General features: G+C 55.4%; 2 protein-coding genes across 5 annotated transcripts in view; both read left to right on the top strand.

Annotated features, from left to right (window-relative positions):
* Nucleotides 1-16,585, top strand: part of Abcc8 (ATP-binding cassette, sub-family C (CFTR/MRP), member 8) — a 72,786-nt gene extending 56,201 nt beyond the window's left edge. For all 4 annotated transcript variants that reach the window (XM_013512093.1, XM_013512092.1, XM_005380386.2 and 1 more), the window contains exons 22-39: nt 721-858; nt 2,522-2,647; nt 3,432-3,531; nt 3,726-3,967; nt 4,066-4,232; nt 5,377-5,446; nt 5,902-6,059; nt 8,134-8,226; nt 11,609-11,711; nt 12,122-12,235; nt 12,564-12,684; nt 12,803-12,933; nt 13,982-14,060; nt 14,263-14,371; nt 14,699-14,802; nt 15,385-15,518; nt 15,917-15,979; nt 16,344-16,585. In XM_013512093.1, the coding sequence (XP_013367547.1) occupies nt 721-858; nt 2,522-2,647; nt 3,432-3,531; nt 3,726-3,967; nt 4,066-4,232; nt 5,377-5,446; nt 5,902-6,059; nt 8,134-8,226; nt 11,609-11,711; nt 12,122-12,235; nt 12,564-12,684; nt 12,803-12,933; nt 13,982-14,060; nt 14,263-14,371; nt 14,699-14,802; nt 15,385-15,518; nt 15,917-15,979; nt 16,344-16,481 (2,190 nt within the window). In that variant the 3' untranslated portion in view covers nt 16,482-16,585. The remainder of the gene's footprint in view (nt 1-720; nt 859-2,521; nt 2,648-3,431; nt 3,532-3,725; nt 3,968-4,065; nt 4,233-5,376; nt 5,447-5,901; nt 6,060-8,133; nt 8,227-11,608; nt 11,712-12,121; nt 12,236-12,563; nt 12,685-12,802; nt 12,934-13,981; nt 14,061-14,262; nt 14,372-14,698; nt 14,803-15,384; nt 15,519-15,916; nt 15,980-16,343) is intronic.
* Nucleotides 16,586-20,403: 3,818 nt separating this feature from the next.
* On the top strand, nt 20,404-23,402 carry Kcnj11 (potassium channel, inwardly rectifying subfamily J, member 11). Its single transcript, XM_005380384.1, has one exon. The coding sequence runs from the start codon at nt 21,111-21,113 to the stop codon at nt 22,281-22,283; it is 1,173 nt and encodes a 390-aa protein (XP_005380441.1). The 5' UTR covers nt 20,404-21,110; the 3' UTR covers nt 22,284-23,402.
* The last annotated feature ends 1,982 nt before the right edge of the window (nt 23,403-25,384 follow it).

Below are 25,384 nucleotides of genomic sequence, written 5' to 3'. Positions count from 1 at the left end.
AAACCTGAAATGGAAGGAGCTGGGACAGATGTGAAGTGAAGCTAGAAAGACCAGGCAGGTTAGAAAGGTTTATGTATCGTCACTTTCCCATCACTGTGACAAAATACCCAACACCTGCAACTTAGAAGAGGAGAAGTTTAATTGGACTCACGGTTTCAGAGGGTTCAGTCTATTATTGATTGTCTCTGAGGCAGAAATGGCACCTCGTAGGGGAAAGCTGCTGAAACCATGGCAGCCAGGAGGCAAAGAAGAGAAAGCAGGAGCAGGGACAAGAAGACGCCCTTCCAGATCACACCCCCAGGGACCCACCTCCAACCACACCCCACCTCTTAGCAGCACATTCAGCCTTGAGCTCATCAGTGGAGTATAGTGCCCTCCACATGACCTAACCATCTTCCAGAAGGCCTGACTCTGAACACATAAGAGGTTTGGGGGGAATCTTAAATCTAAATGATAATAGCCTGGAATACCATGCTAAGGAGTTCAGACCTTATAGCTGCCAGGGAGCCATTGAATGCTCAGGAGACAGGAAGTGAAGTAATCAGATCTGTCTGAGAGTGGTAGTTGATAGCAGACCCATTTTAAGATAAAGCAGTTGAGGTCCAGAGAAGTTAGATAAGTTGCCCAGGGTCACACAGCTAACTAGCGCCAATTCCTAGATCAGCACTGAAAACACTCTGGTGGGTTTTATGCTTACTCTGTTACCCTTCCCCTGTCCAGGATGATCCTTTCTCAGCTCTGGATGTGCACCTGAGTGACCATTTGATGCAGGCCGGGATCCTTGAGCTGCTCCGGGATGACAAGAGGACAGTGGTCCTGGTGACCCACAAGCTACAGTACTTGCCTCATGCAGACTGGGTGAGGGGTGATGCTCTGCAGGGCGAGGGTGGGGAAGCAGTTGGGCATCAGCGAAGGACTCCATCAGGTGTCTCAGTAGAAATTGCCAGTGGCCATGAAGCATAAATGGCCAGCACTGGATGGCTTTGTGCATCTGGGCAGCTCAGGAGAGCCTGTACAGGCCAGGTTTGGTGTCACCCAGACCCACAGATGCTCTCCACCCTGACCTGACCCTGTGGGACACCCGAGGCTGGTACCAAAAAGTCTCCAGAGATGCAAACTCAGTGCCTACCTTCTGATTCCTGCCCAACTTGATGACGTGTCCCCCTGGCCTTGGGCAGTGTCCCATGGGTGGGAGAGCTGTCTGTCTACCTTCTGGCCTTCCAGGATGGGTGAATTCAAGTTGAGATCAGAGGGAAAGTAGAGAAACAAAAATGGCGCAGTAATAGAAACTTTAGTACAATCAATAGAATGCAGTGTTTGAAACTCCACATTAATTAAATTCTTCAATAGGTACACAGTACTTTTCAACTAATTGGAAAGCACGTTATTTTTAAAATAATGTGACTTTTGAAACCTAGGCCTTGCCTACTCTTATATATAAAATTTCCTCTAAACAACAGCCAAAATTGGAGGCTCTCTCTGAGACTGGGGTCTGTGCCAAGTGGCCTGCTAATTTCCCTGAAAATAAATCTTTTATTTATGCAATGAAACCCTCCTCCACTACAAAAAAAAAAAAAAAAAAAATCCAGAGTTTTGAAAAGCGATTTTAACAGGTGCAGAAGACTTGTTTCTGAGTTTCTGCAGTGACCCTGGCAAGGTACCTCTGGGCAATCCTGAGTCTAAAGGGGGAGGCACAGGGGTGCCTGGTTCCTGGAGGTGTCCAAGGATGGGGTGGTGGGGGTGAAGGGATCAAGGGTGGGTGCCAATTAATGAGGAGCTGTCTCAGTCACTTTCTTGTTGCTGAGACACAATACCTGACACCCTGTAAGGGACGGAAGGTTTATTTTGGCTCCTAGTTTATAGAGGTTTCAGTCCACGGCTCCCACACAGGGTGGCATGAGAGGGGCGTGGTGGAGGGAAGGTTGCTCGTGGCATGGCAGCCAGCATGCAGAGAGAGCCAAGAGGAACTGAAGAGGGAGACAAACCCTTCCAGGCCACACCTTAGTGACTGCGTTTTTGCACCAGGCTCCACCTCCTATCAGCAAGTCTGTTATGGCCCGCCCTAATCCAGTCACCCTCCATAAGCCCCACTTTTGAGCATATGAGGTTTAGAGGAAGGACAGAAACCATGAAAAAGAGTCTTCATGATGATCGTCTAATGTTTCAAATAAAAGAGACATTGATTCAAAGGCAGGGCCACACACACTGGGACCAACATGTGTTTTGCCAAACACTAATGGAACCCACCAGACCATCAGGAGGAGCTCAGGGTGGTATGCAGTTAGCCTGATAAGTATGAGAAAGAGATGTTGATTCAGTCCTGGTGGGTAACTAGCCAGCCTGACCAGGGTGTGTTAATTCACACTGCAGACCCAACCACGGGCAGTGATGTTGGTGAAGGTCAGTGTCACTGCCCTCATGGTAGCAGGTAAAGGAGGCCATTCGTAGCAGAGGAAGGGATGTACATCTCCCTGTCTGACACCAGCCAGCCCCCTAACCGGATTCCTTTCTACTTTTCCAGATCATTGCTATGAAGGATGGCACCATCCAGAGGGAGGGTACGCTCAAGGACTTCCAGAGGTCTGAGTGCCAGCTCTTTGAGCACTGGAAGACCCTCATGAACCGGCAGGACCAAGAGCTGGAGAAGGTGGGTGTCTCCTGGGGGCCAGACAGTGCACTCTGAGTGGGACTGGCTTGCTAAAACCTGAACTCACAGAGGCCTCCTGTCCTCACTGCCCCAGAGAGCCCCTCACTAGACAGATGTGGGACCTGGAATGAACTTGCTCCTCCCAGATGACAGCCAGTACCTGTGCCAGGCACCCAGGGCAGAACCAAGGGGTCGCCTGCCCCTTGTCCTGAGATAGCCAGATGCTATTTAGTTGCAGAGTTTCCAAAAATCAACTCCAACTGGTTAAGCAAAGAGAAGAGGGGGAGTTCAAGGATTTGCTGACTTGTGAAACCCGAACGTTCAAGTGTGTCATAGCTTTGAGTGTCAGTAGATCAGACCGTCAAACAGTGTCATCAGGAATCGGCTTCTTGCCATGTCCTGGCTGTGTGCCCCCCTCACCCTGGCTTCATTCTTGTGGCAGCAGTGTGGGCCACCCGCTGACTCAGGCATCCATTCTGCAGCTCAGCAGAGGTCCCAAGGCTCACCACCCTCGGTCCAGTTTGGTTACTGCGGAGGTGGGATGTGAGGGCTGGCCAGTCTGGGATCGTGGGTCCACCAGAATCACTGAACCACAAGCACTAAGAATAGGGGAGCGGTGGTCCCCCTCTGGGACATTGGGGTGCTGTTAGCCAATTGAGGAGAAAGGGTAAATCCTGGCAAGATACACACGTGTCCGTCCACTCCCTCCCCATGCAGGAGCGTCCAACCCCCTTTCCCACATGCACACTCCGCGGACATTGACCAGGCTATGTCTGCCTTTCAGGAGACAGTCGTGGAGAGAAAAGCCACAGAGCCGCCCCAGGGCCTGCCCCGAGCCATGTCCTCAAGAGATGGCCTTCTGCAAGATGAGGAGGAGGAGGAAGGTACAGACAACGGGAGTGAAGTGATCAGTTACGGGGAGACAGATTGGGGGTTCTGGGTGTGGTGAGACAAACCCCTTTCCCTCTGTGCCTCAGTTTCCCTTCCTGTAAAGAGGGATAAAATTTCCACCCCGGTTCACCCACCCTCAGAGGAGTGTGAAACTTGAAGCCACAGGGTGGGTTCTTGCGACCCACAGAGGAGATGGCCGAGAGCGAGGAGGACGACAACCTGTCCTCCGTGCTGCACCAGCGAGCCAAGATCCCGTGGCGTGCCTGTGCCAAGTACCTGTCCTCGGCTGGCGCCCTGCTCCTGTCGCTGCTCGTCTTCTCCCAGCTGCTCAAGCACATGGTCTTGGTGGCCATTGACTACTGGCTGGCCAAGTGGACGGACAACGCCCTGAGCCTGAGCCCCGCGGCCAGGAACTGCTCCCTCAGCCAGGTATGGGCGGCAGCCCATGGCAGGGGCTGGGCTCGGGAGATGGGCGAGGGCTGAGCCCCCATACATGCCTCGGACCCCTGCCTTCTCTGCCCGCCCAGGAGTGCTCCCTGGACCAGACCGTCTATGCCATGGTGTTCACCTTGCTCTGCAGCCTGGGCATCGTGCTGTGCCTGGTCACCTCTGTCACCGTGGAGTGGACAGGACTGAAGGTGGCCAAGAGTCTGCACCGCAGCCTGCTGAACCGCATCATCCTAGCGCCCATGAGGTACCCTTCCCGGCCACGCCAGGACAAACCGCTGTGCTCTGGACCTCAGTTCTGCCATCTGTAAATGGGCGTAGACGACTCTGTCACGGGCTCGTGGGGTGACTCAGAGGCAGTGTGCATAGAGGTCTCCTGCTTGTGCAAGAAGCAAGGAGAAACTGGCATTCAGTCAGCAGAGCTTGAGTTAGGCCTTTTTGTTTTTTCTTTCTTTTTTTTTTTTTTTTTTTTGGTTTTTTTCTGGTATCGGGAATCGAACTCACGACCTGGCGCTTGCCAGGCAGGCGCTATGCCACTGAGCTAAATCCCCAGCCCCAAGCTAGGCCTTTTTCACAGTTAGTTCATTCAGTTGTCCAACCAACCCTCCAAGTGAGTGTCATGGAGCACTGCATCGAGGTTAGCCCCTTTCCCTGAGTGCTGTCCTCTGTCCCTATCCACGAGTTCCGCTGCCTCCTGTCCCACCTCACCTCCCTCAGCCAGCCTGGTCTGACACTGGGAAGACAGCGGAGCTGCTCCAGTCCCCGTAACAGATGGATAAGGACCCTGAAGATGCCTAGTTTGGAAGAGGTTTAACATTGTCACTGCCTGATTGGCCCACTCAATTTGAAACCAGACCCAGACAACAGGTCACCTGGCTCCTTGCGGACGTCACCTGGCTCCACTTTGTACTTCTCAGTCTCTTGAGCTCTCTGTGGCCCACAGATGCAGCCTCCAAGTTGACTTGACCCTCTCTTTTCTCCAGATCTGTGCTAATGAAATTCTCTGGTTGGAACTGGGCTCAGCGCAAGGTCACAACCAGATCACTGACTGCCAGAGTGGCCTTGCAAGGTTAGCCAGCTGATAGTCTATCCCCAGGGCCCTGCTCCTTGGCAGGTTGTCCCTCTGGAGAGGACTCTGTGTCCTAGGAGGACAGCTGCCGAGTTAGCCAGGGTGAGGAGGGACAGAGAAAGGTGGCCGTGGTTACAGATGGGCCTTCGAGTGAGCGAGGCTAAGCAAAGGCTAGCACCGGAAACACAAGTGACACAGATGTCTGCAAACCCACAAAGGCAACTGCCCCAGGAAGCCGGGCCCATGCATGGCTCTAGAGACTCTTAAATAAAGAAGGTAAATCACTAACAAAGGAGTAACTGTTCTTCTGGTTGCCTCTTAGGTTTTTTGAGACCACACCCCTTGGGAGCATCCTGAATAGATTTTCATCTGACTGTAACACCATTGACCAGGTAGAAAGGATGGGGCCACATTTCTCTTGGTCCAGAGAGAGGCCAGGCCCCTGGGGGTTTTTCCTGTTTGCTACTGGGTTTCCCGGATCACATGATCAATGTCCTGTGGGAGGTCAGTGCCCCTGACCTGTTTACAATGTGCCCCAGGGGCTGGGACCACCACATCCCTCTGCTTTCCATCCAAGATGTTCTAGGATCATCCCAGCATATTTTGAATCGAAGTGGCTGATTAGACGAACAATATTCATTTGGATTCAGCCTGTCTTTTTTATTTACCATCATACTCGATGATGAGAAAACAAACACCTTATTCCAGCCTCTGGGAGCTAACACTGTAGGCTGGCTGACAAGATACGTGCCTGTGATAAAGCAAGAGCAAAACGTTGCGGCAGGTGACACTCTGAACACAGTCCCATAGGAAAACGCACCTGGCTGTCCCCCGTTTTCTCCCTCAGCACATCCCGTCCACACTGGAGTGCCTGAGCCGCTCCACCCTGCTCTGCGTCTCAGCTCTGGCGGTCATCTCCTATGTGACACCTGTGTTCCTCGTGGCCCTCTTGCCCCTGGCCATCGTGTGCTACTTCATCCAGAAGTACTTCCGGGTGGCATCCAGGTGAGAGCAAATCTGCCAGCCTGGGTGGGGGGAGATGGGGGTCTCGCAGTGGGCAATTTGGTAAATTTACTAGAGTCATTGTCATAAGAGTATTGTCATGTTCCCCCGCAAAAGGCAAAAAGAAGTAGAAATAAAGGAACTGTCCACAGCCATACCCCATTGCCCTGACATAACCATCTCTATGTGGCACACAGGCACACACTGCAGCTCGTATCTGAATTATTTCCCTGGGAGACAGGTTCAGGGAAGGAATTGCTAGGTCAGGGTGTGTAGACATGTTTTGCCTTTCATTCATTTTTCCAAAATGCTTCCCGTAAGGGTTGTATAATTCCAGCAGCCAGCTAATTGCTGATGTGGGAAACCAGACAGCCCCTGATACCAGCAGTGTAACTGGTATTGCTTCTCTCCGCCCCCGGGGTCTGGAGCTGGCTGGAACCCTGGTCTTAATGGAGTCTCTCCAGGCCATTCTCATTGGTCATATTTACTGTCATGAGCCTTGGAGCCATGCACACGTCTTTCTTCTTTCTTCTTTTTTTATTTTTAAATAGGGGTTGAACTCAGGACCTTTTCACTGAACAACATTCCCAGCCCTTTTTGGAGACTTTTGGGTCTTGCTAAGTTCCCCAGGCTGGGCTCGAACTTGTAATCTTGCTACCTCAGCTTCACACCTCTGTCTTACTCAGAATTTCTAAGTGTTCTCTAGGAAGTTTTTTTCTGAGAGTGATTCTATTAAACTCACAGATTCAAAGAATTACAGGGAAAGTTTTAAAGACCTTCTAGGCCACTGTTTCTCACACTACCAGTTGCAACCATCAGTGGGTCATGAAATCAACATGGATTACAACCGGTGTTTTAAAGCAGCAAAACAGCACAGAAAATACCAGACTGTATTCGTATAGTAACACCATGCTTTGTTTAATGAAACCTCTGTTTTAGTCATTAAGGGTGGTATATTGATTTGTGATATAAAACACAGTTCCTCCTACAGATGGTGGTCAGAAAGGTTAAGTACCTTCCCTAGGTGCAGATAATTGATTAGAAACTAGAGTCAAAATACTGAGCTGCTTCTCTCCTAGTTGGAATTTCAGGGAAAAAAAGACAGGAGAATAGAAGGGAGTTTATTACAGAAGGGGAAGTGGGAGGTGGATATGATCAGAGCAGATTATATGAATGTATGAAAATACCACCATGAAACCCATTATTCTGTATAACTCATGTGTATTGGTAAAAAACAGACTATAAACAAGAAGAAATAGAAGCTAGAAAAATAAATACTGTAGGTGGCCCCATTAAAATATATACTGATCATCAGTAATAATAATTAAATATAGATGCATTTTGACCATAGTGACCTGTCCAGAAGGATCAACATTTGTATAAATGGTGTTTTGTTTGATGGCCCAGAATCCCCCAGCACCCACGAGGAACATGGTACAACGATATGAACAAAAGCACAGTGGCTTTTCAGACACTTTGTAGTACAAGCTGTTCTACAAAGTTCATTTCTCCTGCCAGAGAAATTTCTCCCATCCCTCTGGTCCCCACTCTGGCCCTAGAGACAGCGTGACCAGGAAAGCTAGTTCCTGCATTCCAGGCCAGCCTGCCTAGCACAGATGTGGTGTAAAGGTACAGCCAGGGGAGCTGGAGGCTGTTCTGTTGCTGTGGAAACCTCTTCCCCACCCCCCAGGAGTGCTTAGGTCTTCGTTTGTGATGTGCCGGAGACTATTGCCCCCTTGGGAAAAGGGCTGAGAACTTGGAATCTGGCTTTCCCATTTCTTTAGACAGCTGCCTCAGCTTTAGGGGGTCCACCTGGAAAAGGGAACCAGTGCTGTGTGCTTGCCCGCCTAGTCTCAGTGCCAGCTTGTGTAGCAAGAGCATGAACATCCATGTCCAGGATGGCAGGAACTGTGCCTGGCAGTGTGGTGGGGAGGGAGGTACCATCATCCTCTCTCTCTGTAGGTGAGAAAGTGGGGCCAGAGAGGTAATGCCCACCTGTCCATACAGAGGGGGCATGGAGCTAGGATTCACACCTTGAGCAGCCACCCTAACTATTCTGCGCTGTCCCCTGGCACAGAGACCTACAGCAGCTGGACGACACCACCCAACTGCCGCTGCTCTCGCACTTTGCTGAAACTGTGGAGGGCCTCACCACCATCCGGGCCTTCAGGTACGAGTACAGATACCCACAAGGTAGGAGTGGAGGGCTTGGAACAGGGTCACCGGCCATGGGATTCCATTCAAAGGCTTCCACTTCACAAGGCCGCACACACACCTCTCCGAACGCCTCCTTGGGCCCCACGGACTCTACTGACCACTCAAAGTGATAGACCAGGTGGCTCCAGCGTTGTGATCCAAGAGGAAAATTACAGCCCTGCAGACAAGCCTGGGACCTCTGTAACCAAACAGAACATGCAAATGAACAAGGCAGGGACAGTCTTGAGTGTCAATGCTAGAAAGGCCCTTAGATCCTAGGAGCCAGCCCTGAGGCCCTCAGTTGAAAACCTGTCACCAAGTACTGTCCCTGTCAGGATTTTGCCTGCACTGCCACCAGACTTGAACCTGCCTATTCATTCAACAAACATGTACTCAGCATGTGTGCTAAGTCTCATACCGGTCACGAACATAGTGAGTCAGATGAGCCCCTGGCCTGGAGGCATTTACACTCCTGACTTCAAATGGCCAGGGCAAATCCCTGTGACAGGTGCCCTGCTAGAAGTGGGGACGTGGACTTTGGGCAAATGGAAAAAGGCAGGCAAGGCAGGCTTCACAGAGCCACCAGGCTGAGGAATTTCCAGACAACTGCTCTACCCCTGCCCTGAGAGGATGGTGTGCTGGGCAGGGCATCTGAGGTGTGCTTGGTTGGGGGGTGGGAAACCCTGTTGCTCCCCCAACCAAGTTGGCTGGATGTGTTGGAGGCATCTTTCTTCCTGCCAGCCCAGCCAGAGACCCTTGGCCTAGGTATTTGGGTTCTGGTCTCTAAGCCTCACCCAGAGAGTGATAATAGGTTATTTTTAGAATGGCACAGCTGTGTGGACTATAATAATAATAATCATGTGACACCAAGCACTGCATCCAGGAGTGACCCCAGAGCTCTAGGATCATCCAGGGATGCAGGGACACTTGCGTCTCCTCCCTGACCCTGCAGCCCTGGAGCTGACTCCCTGGGCTCAGTGGGGCCAGCGGGGGTAACCCCTCTTAGGGAGTTTGTCTGTAGAGCAGAGCAGGAGTGTGCTGTCTTCCACACTGAAGGTCTAGAGCCTGGCGCCTGAATGTCCTCAATTCCTTCAACCTCCAGGCCCTAGCCTCTGCCCTAAGTGTCAGTGATATTCCTCTTACACCTGGTGTCCAGAGGCCTCCGGGCTAGGACTGCAGCAGAGAGACTGTGACTCTCCTAAAGTGGGCCACACCTCTTGGGAGTAATCCCAGCACCCTGTCACCAGCCTCAGACCAAGCGTGGGGCCCAGGCCAAGCCTGTGGTCAGCCAGAGGGACTGCAGCCACAAAGCCACCCACACTCTGCACGGACACGGTGAACAATTCCAAATGAAAGACTGTTTAATCAGCCCCGTATGTCTAATTATTGGCTTTTGCCCAGCAGCCTGCCCTGTTGGGAGTTAACTAGTATTTATCGATTGAGCACTCGCCAGGCACCAGTGCTAAGTGTGGTGTGTGCATAATGGCATTTAGTTCTTGCAAGAGCCCCCTGACTTAGGTGTGAGAAGCCACATTTAAGACGCAAAATTAAGAACCAGAGAGACTAAGAACCAGTCTGGTCACACAGACTGTGACCCCGGCCTGCCTGACCTTCTGGACTTTCCCACAAGGCCCTGTTTTTCACAGAAAAGCCTTCAGAGTGTCCGGCACTACTGAGCCTAGAAGTTGTTTCAGTCAGTGTAGGAGCTGTTACTGTCCCCATTTTACTGATAAGGAAAGTGAATCATGGTACTCACACATGGTCATGATGTTTGGACTCCAACCTGGGTCTTCAGGGCTCCAAAACTGGGCTCCTTCTCAGTCCTCACTGTCACACCCGTGGCAGGAGCTCCCATCTCACACCTCCTGGCACAGGGCACACTCTCCTTCTCTCAGCAGGGCCCTCAGGCCCCCACATGCAGAGTGCTTCAGCCTCCTCTCATGCGTGTGCACATCAAGACCCTTCGGACCACACTCAGCCCCTTCAGACGTGTGGCTTCACCCTCACTGTGGACACTTCACCTACCCACACACGCACGTGTGTGATTGCACACTCGCCTCACCTCAGGGACTCACTTCACTGTCCCCAGACACGTGCCCTCCGCCCCAAAATAATCCAAGCCAGACGCCTTCAGGAGTAAGAAGCAAATGGCCACCATGGCATTCTTGGGTCCCTCTGAGTCTTCACTAGGCCAGTACCGAGATGGCCCTTCCTCCCTCCTTTCCTTCCTTCCTTCCTCCCTCCCTCATTCCCTCCCTCCCTTCCTTATCAAACAAGAACTCTGCGCCTCCACTGGGCCCAGCCCACACCAGCAAGGTGAGGACACACACAGTAACCAGGGGGAGAGAGACAGAGGCGTGAGGGTAGGCAAGAAACCTCCAGAGTCCCTCACCTGGACAGATCCTTTCTATCTGAGAGGGCCAGGGATGGTTCCCCTCATATGTCTAGCATATATTTAATTATAGTGCTGGAGGCTGGGAACAGAACAGACCTGATCTCCATCCTCACAGATTTTTCCAGTCTGGAGAGGAACATAGATTGGAAACAGCTAGAAAAATAACTATACAAGCAGGCATCCTGAAGCAACTGCTTGCAGAGATGGAAGGGGGCCACTGTAGGTAAAGGAATAGCCAGAAAGTCTCTCTGAGGAGGTACTAGTTAAGGTAAGGAGTGAAAATTGAGAAGGAATTTAAGAAGAACAAGGGAGAAAGCATTCCAGGCTGTGGAAAGGGTATGAGCAAAGGCCCTGGGGTACCAAAAGAACTTGGAATTGTTATAAAACTTTAAAAAGGATGGGGTGGCTGCAGCATGGGAGTAAGGAAAATTGTGGCAGGAGTGAGGTCAGCAGGTGCCAGCTCCCACAGACCTCTGACAAGGAAATGGTTCTTTATCCTAAAAGCAACTGGAGGCCATTGGTATGGCAAGCAGAGAGAGCTTGTGATTTGGAAAGATGGTGCCGGGTGGAGAGGGCCTGTGGGACATAGCAGTGTATTAATTAGGGAGCTGACCCATAGTCCGATACGCACAAAGCAAGGGAGAGGTGCTCAGGGGCAGGACAGTTTAGAAGGAAGCCTTAAGAGGACCTGATGAGGGCCTGGCTGTGAATCCAGCTGATTCCTGGGTGTCTGGCCTCAGAAACTGGGGGATATGGGTGTCCTCCACAGTAATGTGGTAGACATGGAGAAAAGAACAGGTCTTGGGGTAAAAACAAGAGTCTGAAGGAGGGGGAGCTCCGCAGGTTAGCGTAAGTAGGAAGGAGGATGTCCCCGCAAGGGGTGCCCGTACATGGGGGGCAGAGCTGGCATGTCTGCGGCTGGGAGCGACAGGATTAACCCTGCTTCCCGTCCTCCTTCCAGGTACGAGGCCCGGTTCCAGCAGAAGCTCCTCGAATACACCGACTCCAACAACATCGCCTCCCTCTTCCTCACAGCGGCCAACAGGTGGCTAGAAGTCCGCATGGCAAGTGCCACCCGCCCATTCCGGTCCCCGGACACAGAGTTCTGATAAGGGTGTGGGTCCAGAGCAAGGGTCTGATCAGGGGCAGGAAGAGAGGCCAGGACGCAGGACTATGCAGACACGGAGCCTTCCTGTTCTCCTCTCCCTGACTTCCTTACTGCATGTGACCCGAGCCCCTCCCCTGAGTCACTGCCGTGTGTGTGAGGCTGTGTTCTTGCCGGGAGCAAGAACAGTTGCGTGCCTGGTGTCCAGGTGGGGAGCCGAGTGAACTCCTGTGTCTGATGACTTAGGGTGCAGGGCTGGGTGGGGCTGGCCAGCTGCTGTCAGCTCTGGAAAGGAGGAGGTAGGACAGGGCCCCTGTGGCTCCAACTCCGAGGCCGCAGGCCAGCTGCTGTCCCTCCTTCCCTGCACAGGAGTACATCGGCGCCTGTGTGGTGCTCATCGCGGCCGCCACCTCCATCTCCAACTCCCTGCACAGGGAGCTCTCAGCCGGCCTGGTCGGCCTGGGCCTCACCTACGCCCTCATGGTGAGTGGCAGCTGCAGAGGGCAGGGAGGGGCCAGATGCCAGCATTCAGGGGACCCAGGGTCTGTCCCCCCCCCAGCCATGAGACGCCCCCACCCAGACCTTATCATGTGGGCAAGAAGGCTGCCAAGCAGGACCCTGGCCCAGGCCCAGACATTTGGCCACATCACTCTGACCTTTCCCAGGCTTCCAGGGAAGGTCACTCTGACCGGGGGTGACAGATGACATCTGGGAGTCCCTGGCATCCTCTTCAGCTCTAGAGAGAGCCACCCTGGTAGCCAAGGACAGAACTAAGTGCTCGCTGAGTGTCGGACCGCCTCATTCCCTGCAGGTCTCCAACTACCTCAACTGGATGGTGAGGAACCTGGCGGACATGGAGATCCAGCTGGGTGCCGTGAAGCGCATCCACGGGCTCCTGAAGACCGAGGCGGAGAGCTACGAGGGGCTGCTGGGTGAGGGGCCTGCGGGAGGGCTGGCTGGGCTGGGGGCCAGAGAGGGAGCCTGGGGCTGGGGGCCCCCCGGACATGGGCTGTGCCCCGCCCTGGCGGCTGACCCCAGCACGGCCCCCAGCCCCCTCGCTGATCCCTAAGAACTGGCCGGACCGAGGGAAGATCCAGATCCAGAACCTGAGCGTGCGCTACGACAGCTCCCTGAAGCCAGTGCTCAAGCATGTCAACGCCCTCATCTCTCCGGGACAGAAGGTGAGACACAGGGCCGCGGGCCTGGGTCGGGCGCTCCCAGCATTGCCTTGTGGTGTCGAGGGCCTCGTGGCCTCAGTGCATTCAGACCCCCAGGCTCCTGGGACACTGCTGTGCTTCAGTGCCTGGGCTGCCCTGTCCTCGGGCAGGGCTCCTGTCAGCCTGTGGCACAGCTCTTCCCCCTGCCTTCTCCACCTGACCCTCCTTTTTGTCTCCCTGTCGCTATCTGGCTTACTGTCTCCAACCTTTGGGTGTCTCCGTCTGCCTCCTCTCCTCTGTCCCCGCCCAGTGCCCTCCTGTGTCACTATCCCTGTCTCTGTGTTGGTCTCTTATTGCAAATTCTGTTGGGACCCAGGAGCTAGGAAGCAATAGGATCTGAGATGGCTCCCATTTAAGGTGGGGGCACAGACACATCCCTGCATGCCGCAGTCAGCCACCCCGTGTCCTCGCGCCATGCCCAGGCACACAGGGCCACAGCAGGGCCACAGCAGGGCCACAGCAGGGCCACAGCAGGGCCACAGCAGGGCCACAGCAGGGCCCCCGCCTGTCCTGCAGCCACGTACCAGGCACACCCGGACTCACACCAAGGCCCAGGCAATTGATGTCTACACTCTGGACTTCCAAAACTTCTTTTTCTTATTAGTATATGTATGTAGTCATCACGGGGAGTTGGTACACATACATGACACATCTTCATTCTTTTTTATTCCTTTCCCCTCCGTCTCATGGTCCTCCTCTTTTACAAAAGCTCTATTTCCCCATATCCTGTTATCTGTCTTTTATTTTGCTCTTTATTCATACTTCGGGTTTCTCACCTAAGAAAACCGTGTGATGTTGAAGGGTGTGTATCTGATTTAGCTCGTTGCTCTTGGCCCCCACATGAGTCCTCTCTGGACCTGGAGCAGGAAACAAGCCCAGGCCCGTGGCCCAGCCTGGCCACAGTGCAGCCGGCCAAGAGACGCTGTGACCTGCGTGCACGCCTACAGCTGGCACTAGAGGCCACTCCCAGTGGCCCCACAGCCACAGTAGTGTGCCCGCTTCTCAATTCCAGATCGGGATCTGCGGCCGCACGGGCAGTGGGAAGTCCTCCTTTTCACTGGCCTTCTTCCGCATGGTGGACATGTTCGAGGGTGAGTTATATGTCAGGCACCTCATATGTGTACCTGCAGCCTCCGATGGGCCCTCAGCCCCAGGCGGTGGGCAGATGTCACAGGAGTCCTACAGTCACTGCCTTCCTCTGCACCCTCATGGGGTCCTGTGTCCCGGGCGGCACCCAACCCCAGCACCCTCTCCTGCACCCCTGGTGCCTCCTGTGACTTCATCTCCACGCAGGCCGTATCATCATCGATGGCATTGACATCGCCAAACTGCCTCTGCACACCCTGCGCTCGCGCCTGTCCATCATCCTGCAGGACCCGGTCCTCTTCAGTGGCACCATCCGGTGAGCCCATCCACCCGCAGGCCCGTCCCAGTCCCAGGGTGCCCAGCTCCAAAGAGGAGAAAGAAGGGAGATCAGTCTTTAGAAAAGCATCATCTTCCCATTAGGCTCTCTTCCCATGGGGCCTAGGCAGGCACTGGGGCTCCCTTGCCCCACTCTCAAATGCTGTCTTCCACCTACTGTCACCACCCTGGTGCTCGCCACCCAGCCAGGTTCCCAGGTTCCCCAGCTCTCGCTCGCTATCCCTTGACCAGCATGGCCTTCTGCAGGCACCTGGGGATGGCACAGACTCTGCTCCCCTCCCGATGGGGCTTCTGTGCCACCCTCCAGGTTTAACCTGGACCCAGAGAAGAAGTGCTCGGACAGCACACTGTGGGAGGCCCTGGAGATCGCCCAGCTGAAGCTGGTGGTGAAGGCGCTGCCCGGAGGCCTCGGTAATTGCTGCCAGCTGAGCAGGGGTGGCTGGGCCCTACAGGACTCTGGAAGGGAGGGGAGGAAGCCCGACTCGCAGCGAGGTCTCAGATGTGCTCTGAGTCTGGCATCTCCCTTCAGTCCTGTCTCTCACCATGCGGGGCCCTGAGGGGTCAAATGCCTTGCCTCAGGTACCATGACAGGTCAGGTCAGGGCCTGCCCTCCTGCAAGGCACGAGGACACTTGGGGTCACTGTGAGACAGAGAGTGCTAGTGTCCCTACCACAGTGGTTTCTTCAGCTCTTCCCTGCCCTGGGGAAGAGGGGAGTCTTAGACATAGGTCGCTCCATTCAGGCTTCAGTGGGTCCCCTCCCCAAGCCCCCACTTGTGCGGCACAGGACTGCCCAGGGCCCAGCTGCGCACAACACTGGGATCTCGGGGGTTCAGTGCAGCCCTGGCAGACAGTGTCTGCGTTCCTGCGTCAGGTGTATCAGCCCCGCACGTACTTGTGCTCACCGACACACATCCACATATGCATCCTGTACGCACATGTCCCGACACCCTCTCCTCACGAAGGACTCACTCAGCCCTGCGCCCTCCTTTCAGATGCCATCATCACAGAGGGTGGGGAGAACTTCAGCCAGGGCCAGAGGCAGCTGTTCTGCCTGGCGCGGGCCTTTGTGAGGAAGACCAGCATCTTCATCATGGACGAGGCCACGGCTTCCATCGACATGGCTACGGTTGGTCCTGGGCATCTCCGCTGAGTGGTTATAGTGGGACGTTAGGGAATAGTTCGCACAAAGTGGTCCTGAGGTTGCCGTAGTATCAGGGCTGGGCTGGGGGACCGTGACTCCATCCAGCTATAGGAAGTATTCACACGCAGACTTTACTCCGTCCACCATGCAGACCCAGCACATGCGCATACGCAGAGCTGTGCCCCTGGCAGGCAGGGTCCAGCCCCAGAATGCTCCTTACAGGCCCTCCGGGAGCAGGGCCAGAAGGAAGTGGGGGTGGGGCTAGGATTGGAGTCAGATGGGAGCTGGGCCACCATCCTGGGCACCCCCACCCCAGTCCCAGAGCCAGGCCAGCCCCCATCCACTAGGTGAGTGAGCCCACAGCTGCTGCCTCCACCTGACAGGAAAACATCCTCCAGAAGGTGGTGATGACAGCCTTCGCAGACCGCACTGTCGTCACCATTGCAGTAAGTGGTGCACTGATGGGGGGCAGGGATCACCCAGAGAGGGGGCCTGGGGCTGTCATCGAGAGAGGACCTCTGGGAAGGAGTCTGCAGGGCAGGTCCAGGGCAGGACTGTCAGACCGCCCTCTTCTCCTCCAGTACCAAGGTCAGCCCGTCCCAAGGCCCTGTGAGCTAGGCTGGGGTTACTTCTCCACAGGAAGTGGAGGATGGGGCTCAGGGACAGCGGTCTTTTGAGTCTTGAAGTCTGGCAGTGGGCGAGCTGAGACCTGGTGGAGGCAGAGGGTGGTCTCAGTGGATGGAGGCCTTGGCTGTCAGCCACCCCGGGCAGGGCGTCAGCCCTCAGCTGCCCTGTCCCTCCTGCCCCCAGCATCGCGTGCACACCATCCTCAGCGCAGACCTGGTGATGGTTCTGAAGCGGGGCGCCATCCTGGAGTTCGACAAGCCAGAGAACCTGCTCAGCCGGAAGGACAGCGTCTTCGCCTCCTTTGTCCGAGCAGACAAGTGACCTGCCAGCGCCCAAGTGCCATCTTGTACCCTCACCCTGCCTCCGCCTCGCCTGGTTTTTCTAACTGTAAATCACCTGTAAATAAAGAGATTGATTATTTCCTACGGGAGGCCCTGGCTTTGTCACTGGGGCTGCGGCGGCCTGTGGGCGCAGGGAGCCAGCCCTGGGAAGATGCCACTGAACACGGGCAAAAGCACCTTTCCTGATCTGTGAAACGAAGGCTGTGTCAGCTCAGGCAGTCACCACAGAGTACCACAGACCGGGTGGCTTTTACAGCAGAGCCTTACTTCTCACACTCCTGGAGGCTGAAGTCTGAGGTCAGGGTGTTGCCCAATTTGGTTTTTCCTGAGCTACCTTCTCCGTTGTCTCTGTGACCTTTCCTCTGCATTCTGATACTCATTCATATTCTCTCCCTGCGTCCCTCTTCCCTGTCCCTCCTTTCTCCCCTCTGGCTTCCTCTCTCTTCTCCCTTCTGCCTCCTCATTAAGGACACCGGGCATATTGACTTAGGACCCCACCCTGTGACCTCATGGAGCTTTAATTACCTCCTCACGGGCCCTGCTCTAAGTAGTCGAGGTCTTCAACCTATGAAATTGGGGGCTATAATTCAAGCTATAGCAAGGGTGACAGCATTTCTGTGGTAAGGCAGCAGATAGCCACCCAACTTAGTCCCTTCTCTTCTCATTGTCATTCTTGAACTGAAATCGTGAGGCCTGGTGGCCTGGATCAGCCTTATAACTATTGTGAATGACAGGAACCCGACTCAACTGAACTCATGGTGCTGCGTGATAGGAAAGACAGGGAGGTGTATTATTTCAGTCACTGGCGACTTCTGTCTCTGCCTCCTTGATGACAGACAGCCACTTTAGCTCCAGCTCACATCCTGCCCCAGGACAACCGAAGGGAAAAAGTGCTGTTTCCCAGTGGTTCCAACAAAATTTTAGAAGTGAATGTTAATGGACTAATGTGGTCACATCCCTGTCCGCACCCAATCACAGTGCCCAGGGGGCTGGGATACACTGACTAGGCCTGGATGCCATGTGCCCTCTCTGTCCCCAAGCAGGGGCATTCAGGAGTGGGAGAAAGGCAGTCCTTTTGATTCAGGGGGAAAGAAATTCCCAACCTGAACAATGTCTGGGATGACATTGTCTCTAAAATCGAAGAATGAATTTTAGAAACAACGGAGGTTAAGAGCAGAACATATTTATTGAGGGAAAGAAAGCTCCTGTCCGAGAGAGGGACAGAAGGGAGTCCAAGTGGGTTGCCCAAGACTGTCTTTTCTAGGGACTTTTATAGAGCAAAACCATGAGGGTCAAAGTAGGGGGAAAAATGGGAAATCTCAAGGTGGGCATGAGGAGGGACAAAACTACAGTCATCTGATAAGACTTGTTTAGACAAAATTGATTAAATTGGGATCAAATGGGGAAGCGCATCACGTAGGAAGCAGCATGAATACAGAACAGGGACTTTTCCTGTAAGGGGTTGGGTCAGTGACTCTTCAAGGTGATTGCTACCTATTTAGAATATCAATCCCTGATGTCCATCTCTAGGCAGGTTTGTGGGTACATTTGTTTAGTCTTTTGTCTTGAGATCTGGCCTGCAGTAAATATGTCTCCATTTGCAAGGTGTCTTGTCTTCCATATTGGTTCCTTCGAGGGCCTGGCCCTGTCTGACTGCCTATATTTGTCTAACTCAGCTGCCTATACCACTTTCAAGGGAAGAACAGTGCAGGTACAAGTCAGCCAGGTGGTGGTGGGGAGACACTGAGCACAGACTTGGGGGAGATCAAAACAATAGCTTGTCCTGACTCCGTGTGAATCAGCGAACAGGAGCATCCCCTGCTCCCAGCCAAGTAATGACAGGTGCTCATTTGCATCTCATTATCCTTTACCTCTTCCCTGCAGTACTGGCTTTCCAGGCCCTGGGCTGCAGACCTCGGGGTCTTAGGCCTGCATTCCTCTTGCCTCAAAGAGGGTCCAAGCCACACAACATAAGGAAGACCCAGCAGTCATGGAGGAGACCCTTCTGGCTGTGTCAGAAGCCAGAGAGCTCAGGAAGGGAGAACTCTGCGAAGCCTGGCTGGCTGCCTGGAAAAGGCCAGATTTGAGTTCAGCTTGGAGGGGTAAAAACTGGTTAGGCAGAAGGCTCGAGAGGAGGGCAAGGGTGGGCAGCAGGAGCTGAGGAGTGAGGCTGGAGGCGAATTAGACGTGTTGGCTGGTCAGGGAGACAGGGAGGGATGGGGTTGAGGACGCCAGGAAGGAAATGAGATCAGAGAACCTTGGATGCCAAGACAAGAAGCACAGGATAGGTCTGCAGGCAAAAGGGAAGCATAAAGTGTTTTGAGCAAGAAAAGCACGGACAAGGGCAGTGCCTGGGGAGAGGTGTGTGAGCGGGGCAGAGGGAGCAGAGCAGAAGAGCAACTTAGGCAGAAAGGGTGGAGCTGGAGGGTGGAACTGAGCCTTGGGGCCATATTGTGAGGCAGGTTCTGGCCTTTCCGGCTCCAGGATGCCTCCAGGACCCACAGCTCCCTCCACAGTGGGGTCTCCCAGGAGCAGAGCCTTGAATTGTAACAGGATTCTGCCCACCCACGCCCACCTCACCCCAAGCATTGAAGAAAAGAAACAGCACAAGGCAGGGAAGTCTTATAAGGATGCCCAAGGCCACCTGGCCATATCCCTCCATAATATCCCGATGGGTTTCTGTGAAGGTGCCCAACCTGACTCCACCCCACCAAGTTTCCCTTTCTGATGGCTAAAAAGCTATGTACAGCAATTGCCTCAGAAGTAATGCTGCCTCCTTGAGCTTCCTGTTCTGCTCATCTTGTTTTCCAGCCCTGCCCTAGTACCACTCCTCTGGGAATACAGCCCAGGATCGCACCCTTAGCAGCAGGGTTTATTCAGCCTACAGAGAAAAAGAGGAAAACAGCATAAAAGTCACACACGCCCCACTGCAGCCTGCAACCCTAAGGTCCCTATCCTTCCAGACCCTGCCTGACGCCCGACTCCAACAGACAGTCGCATATCCTCTGTTCCAGCAGCATGCGGGGTGAACTGAGGCTGATGCCTGCGACAGAAACATCACCTTTGTCCTGCCCAAGAGCCGGGGTGCCGCAGGGTCCAAGCTGGGTTTAAAACAGCTACTGGGCTGAACACTACTAAGTTGGAAGAATTCAGGCCACAGCCTTGAGGGGCTTTGTAAAGCAAGCACCGGAGGTTCAACTGTCTATAATACAAAGCAGGGTTGGACTGTGACCCGCCCCCAGGTCACGAAGCGGGCAAGCCCGGGGGAAGGTGTCGCTGTGCTCCTACACTTGCTAGAGTAGTTTTTTGGCTGTTTGTTTTATTTTATTGGGGAGAGATTTCTTTATCAGATCCTCAGAGGATTCAAGAGTAAGCGTATCTGCCAAAAGAAAGAGGAGTCAGTTGCAAAGTTCAGGGGCCACCGGGCTTGTGGCGCCACCTCGCCGTGTCTCCTGTCCCTGGGAGTCCAGCTGTGCATGGGAACAGCAGAGAAGGGGAACCAGGGCGACTGCGGCTGCTGTCCCAGCCTGGGAGGACGGGTCACAGCTCCCTTCTCGCCCACCAGTTTCACAGATGTGGGCGGGAGGACGCACATCCCCAAGGCCGGACTGAGTCCGGGGAGGGGGCGGGGCCTGCGCCGGTGCCCGCCCCTCTCCGCTCGCGAACGGGTCGGGCTCCCCCTGGCGGCGCCGCGTCCCCACTCGGTTCCTCGCGCGCCCCCAACCTTGATCTTCTGCCCCCGCCTGCACAGGTCTCTGTCCGCCGACCCACAGACTGACTGCCCGCCCGGGAAGCGCGCCCGCCGCGAGCTCCGGACCGAGGGAGGGGGCGGGGAGGCGACGGCTGCGGCTTGAGGAGCAGGAGCAGGTGCCGCGGCGACGAGCGGGCGGGGCGAGGACGGGGCGGCGGCGGCGGGCGCGGGCGGGCACCGGGAGGCCGCGGCGCGGAGCGAGCGGGCCAGGTCGCGCGGGGGGCGAGGGGATCCGGAGTTGAGCCGGGTGCGCCCTCTCGGAGGGCGCAGGATCCCAAGGAGACAGAGAGGACACGAGCTGGAGAGGCATCCGGAGAGAGGCGGCGGGAGGCGCCAGGGGAGGAAAATAGGGGGCAAACCTGGAGGGGAGCTTGGAGAGGGGCCAGGACACGAGGCTGGGGCTGCGGGGGATCTGGGGACAGAAATGGGTGAGGCGGAGAGCAGAGGGGGTTGTGCGCGGTCTGGTTAGTTGGTAAGATCCGGAGGTGTTAAGTTTGAGTTGTGTAAGGGCTGGGCAGGGAGGAGGGGTCGCACGGGGAAGCCTAGGGGTGGGCAGCCGGAGGAGGAGAGCGGGGCTGCGATCCAGGGACAGGTGGAGATGGAGCAGGTAGTGGGGCGCGTGAGACGATGACGGGCAGGCGGGCTGAAGTGTGAGGCTGGTGTGAGGAAGTGAAGCAGGACCCAGGTGGAGGTGGGCAAGTCTAGTAGAGGCAGCATCTCAGGTGTGAGGCCAGCGCAGGCGGAGCGCGGCCCCAGGGTGAGCGTGTGCAGGGAGGGGACTCCACAGTGAGACCCTAGGCCAGGTCAGGGCGGTGCCCCCCTCCATGACGGAAACCCCTCCCTGGAGTCCCTGAAGCCATGCTGTCCCGCAAGGGCATCATCCCGGAGGAGTATGTGCTGACTCGTCTGGCAGAGGACCCCACGGAGCCCCGGTACCGCGCCCGAGAGCGGAGGGCGCGCTTTGTGTCCAAGAAAGGCAACTGCAACGTGGCCCACAAGAACATCCGGGAGCAGGGCCGCTTCCTGCAGGACGTGTTCACCACGCTGGTGGACCTCAAGTGGCCGCACACGCTACTTATCTTCACCATGTCTTTCTTGTGCAGCTGGCTGCTCTTTGCCATGGTCTGGTGGCTCATCGCCTTTGCCCACGGTGACCTGGCCCCCGGAGAGGGCACCACGGTGCCCTGCGTTACCAGCATCCACTCCTTTTCATCCGCGTTCCTTTTCTCCATCGAGGTCCAGGTAACCATTGGTTTTGGTGGCCGCATGGTGACAGAGGAGTGTCCACTGGCCATCTTGATCCTCATTGTGCAGAATATCGTGGGGCTCATGATCAATGCCATCATGCTGGGCTGCATCTTCATGAAGACTGCGCAGGCGCACCGGCGCGCGGAGACCCTCATCTTCAGCAAGCACGCGGTCATCGCTCTGCGCCACGGCCGCCTCTGCTTCATGCTGCGCGTGGGTGACCTCCGGAAAAGCATGATCATCAGTGCCACCATCCACATGCAAGTGGTCCGAAAGACCACGAGCCCTGAGGGCGAGGTGGTGCCCCTCCACCAGGTGGACATCCCCATGGAGAATGGTGTGGGTGGCAACAGTATCTTCTTGGTGGCCCCACTGATCATCTACCACGTGATCGATGCCAACAGCCCGCTGTACGACCTGGGACCCAGCGACCTGCACCACCACCAGGACCTCGAGATCATCGTCATCCTGGAAGGTGTGGTGGAAACCACGGGCATTACCACCCAGGCCCGCACCTCCTACCTGGCTGACGAGATCCTGTGGGGCCATCGCTTTGTCCCCATCGTGGCGGAGGAGGATGGCCGCTACTCTGTGGACTATTCCAAGTTTGGCAACACCATTAAAGTGCCCACACCACTCTGCACAGCCCACCAGCTCGATGAGGACCACAGCCTGCTCGATGCCTTGACTCTCGCCTCGACCCGTGGGCCTCTGCGCAAGCGCAGTGTGCCCATGGCCAGGGCCAAACCCAAGTTCAGCATCTCTCCGGATTCCCTGTCCTGAGTCATGGTCTGTGGGAGCCCACCATGAATGTGTGCACTCGGGCAGTGTGTTGTGGTATGTAGAGCGGGTGAGATGTGGGCCCTGCGGGCTGAGCAGGAGCCTGGAGTGAGGCTGGACTCTCCTCAGCTCAGCCACCCCCTGCTGCGTGACCAGGGTGTTACAAGGCACTTGTCACTACGCTATTTCTGGCCTCAGCAGGAGTCTATACCAGGTTATTTTTGTCCCTGCTCCTCCCAGCCCCAGCTCAGGACTGACTTACCTTTCTCTCCCTGCCCAAGCCTGGAGGGGGCGGGCTGTGGGAACTGTCAGGCCCTAAAGCTGGGTCTCCAGCTAGTCCTGCCCCCCATGATTGGCCTGCTACAAGCAGAAAGTGGCTGCGGAGAAACAACCCCCCAGTTGGGGACCTATTGCTCTGTTTCTGTGCCCTTGAGAAATAGCTGCAACCAGGCTCCAGGCTTCCTTGGTCTCTGAAGAAGTGATGGGCTAAGGGGTGGGCCTGAGCAGTCAGGGAGGGGGAGACAGAGGCTTGTAGCTGCCACGCACACAGAGACAGGCTGAGGCTGGCAGGGCTCCCGTCTGTGGGCAGGCAAGGCCAGAAGGGATACAGCACGGTGGGGTCGGGGGGGGGTGCGTGACACAAGGAGGCTTGGTGATCACAGCCAAGGCTCTGAGAAGAAGAGATGGACCCGGCTCTCCACTGTTCACCCCGAACACCAGGCTTCTGCAGAGAGGGCTCCATGGGCAGGGCCTGCTGGTCCCATTCAGTCCCCTCCCTGAGAGGCTGGAGTGGACTGGGAAGACCCTGACAGGCTGAGTACACAGAGACTGAGGTGAGGGCTCATATACTGGACTTCACAGTGAACTTCTCTCCTGGCTGGCCAGTGATATAGCTGTGACTTGCGTTGTCTGTCTGGAGGGAGGCGGGGGTGGAGGTGGGGAGACCCCTTTTGGTTGCTGAAAAAGGAGTATTGGAAAGTTGAGGATGTTGGGGTGGGTGGGTCCCAGAGATGAAGAAGTCCCTGGGTTGACCCAAGCCAGGACTCTCAAGAGTGGTGCTGTGCCCTTGTTCAGAATCCTGCCTTCCCCATTGTCAATAAAGCCTGCCCCTCCACAACGTCATCTCTGGGCTGTTCTTGCTGGGAGGCCTGGAGCGTGTTGGGGGAAGGGGAGGGCAGAGGCCGGCACCTGCCACTCCACGTTCAAGACGTGCCATGGCCCCAGCAGGGAGGCGAGGAAAGCGATGCCAGCTCCCAGCTACAGGGGCCTTTCCCCTCAGACTCAGCATGTCCGGTCCCTGCCAACCTGTCTGATCATCTCGCCTTTGGGCACCCACAAGGCTCAGCAGCATGCACCCTGCCTCCCTCTCAGGGCCTTGCTTGAAGGCTGAAGTCCCCATGGAAAGAGAGGGGCAGGGTCACCATAGACAAAAGGGTCCTGAGTGGAGGGTGAGCTCTCCCACAACCTGCCTGGGTTCCAATCCCACCTCTAGCTGGACTTTGGTCAAAGACCCTCTCTGTGCCCCAGTTGCCTCATCTATGCTAACAGTGCCTGCCTCAGAGGACACTGTAGGAGTGAAAAGCACATGTCAAATGCTGAAGTGCCCCGTCCAGAAGCGCTCCATCAAAGTGAGCGGCCCTGACTGCCATGGAATCATCCACGGGGTGAGAGAGCAGACCAAGCAAACGTCAGCAGAGAAGGTGCTTTCCTACTTCCCCTGCACATGCTTTGCTCTGCCTGGTCTGACTTTCCACTCACTCTGTCCCTCCCAGCTCAGACTGTGATCACAGGGGCTGGGAAGTGGACACCTGTCACCTGGGTCCTTGTCTCCACCTGAGCCCTGCAGCCCATCTGCCACGAAGACAGCAGAGCGGACTAAGAAGGGCTGGGACCCTTTCCTTCCATGCACACCCTTCAGTGTCCCCACACCTGCTGGGTCCAAGTTAGACTTGTTAGGCAGCCCCTTTGGGCACTGCCTGCCATCCTAGCCTGAAGCTCCTGTGTGCTCTCCCGGCTCTGTATGCATTCACTGCCCACTTCCTAAATCCTCAGCACCCTCTCTTCACACACAATATTGAGCTTCCCACTTGTGAGCCTTTGCCTGTTATTCCTGCTGCCTGGACAGTCCAGGCCCCATATCTGCTGATGTCTATAAAAGTCGAGGCTAAATCATGCCTCCTGGAAGCCCTCCCTGTTGTCTCTGGGGAGAGATGGTCCCTTCCCCCTCTGAGCTGCTGGGGTTCTCCTCTACCTGTGTCAAAGGGTCCGTCTTCCTATTCTCAGGTTCATGGCTCCCTGGGGTTTAGGACTGCGTCTGACCAAGCACCGAACCTGGGACAGTAGGTGCAGAGTGAACAGGTGATGGAGGGATAGAGGATGGGTGGATAATAACAGGACCCCAAGAGAAGATGACTGCAGGGAAGCCTGCAGTGTGCTTTGGCCAATCAGTGAGTCTGTCTCAGCCTGCTCCAGAGAAAAAGCCAAGGGGTCAGGAAGCTGTTGCTGCTGGTCTGAGCTCCAGGCTGCCCCCTGCCGGCCCACAGTCTCCAACATTGATTCCCCTCCTACAGCTGACTCAATTCTGGTGTCCAGGGAGGAGAGTTGAAGAGCTATTGAAAGTCTGCCCAGGGCTCCTGGCGCCTGGCTTGTTGGACTAAGCTTGACTGTCCCGAAAGCCACACAGAGAGCCAGAGTCGCTGATAAGGGCTCTCCCGCATCAACATCTTTGGAGTCCCATCCAGAATAAGTTCTCTCCAACCCTGAGGGACTTTGGGTGGCATGTGACAGGCTGAAGCCTGTGGAACTGAGGTTTCAGCGCCACCTGCCTGCCAAAGCGAAGAACTACATGATCCTAGGAAATGTGGGCTGCAGGACCTGAAATTTCCACTCTCTCTAAGGGGGAGACCCCCAGCCTTAAGGCTCAGCTCAGCAAAAGCCGTAAAGTGCCAAGGTCGAAGGGCTGGATGGACCACATCCTGCTTGTCCCCAACAAACAAGAGCAAAAGTGTGACTCAGGAAGCCCCAGTGTTTCCCTGAACTTCTAGACTCGGGTCTGACAGCAGCCTGTGTTAAATGACTTAAAGATTACGTAGAAAATACCACTG

This window comes from Chinchilla lanigera, unplaced genomic scaffold, assembly GCF_000276665.1.
Source record: "Chinchilla lanigera isolate Chin_1 unplaced genomic scaffold, ChiLan1.0 scaffold00013, whole genome shotgun sequence".
Taxonomy (NCBI): domain Eukaryota; kingdom Metazoa; phylum Chordata; class Mammalia; order Rodentia; family Chinchillidae; genus Chinchilla; species Chinchilla lanigera.
Note: the sequence above shows the minus strand (reverse complement) of the source record. Positions and strands in the feature narration are given on the sequence as shown.

What these genes read in the sequence shown, in the direction of transcription:
- Kcnj11 (XM_005380384.1), top strand. Translation starts at nt 21,111, where the DNA reads ATGCTGTCCCGCAAGGGCATCATCCCGGAGGAGTATGTGCTGACTCGT.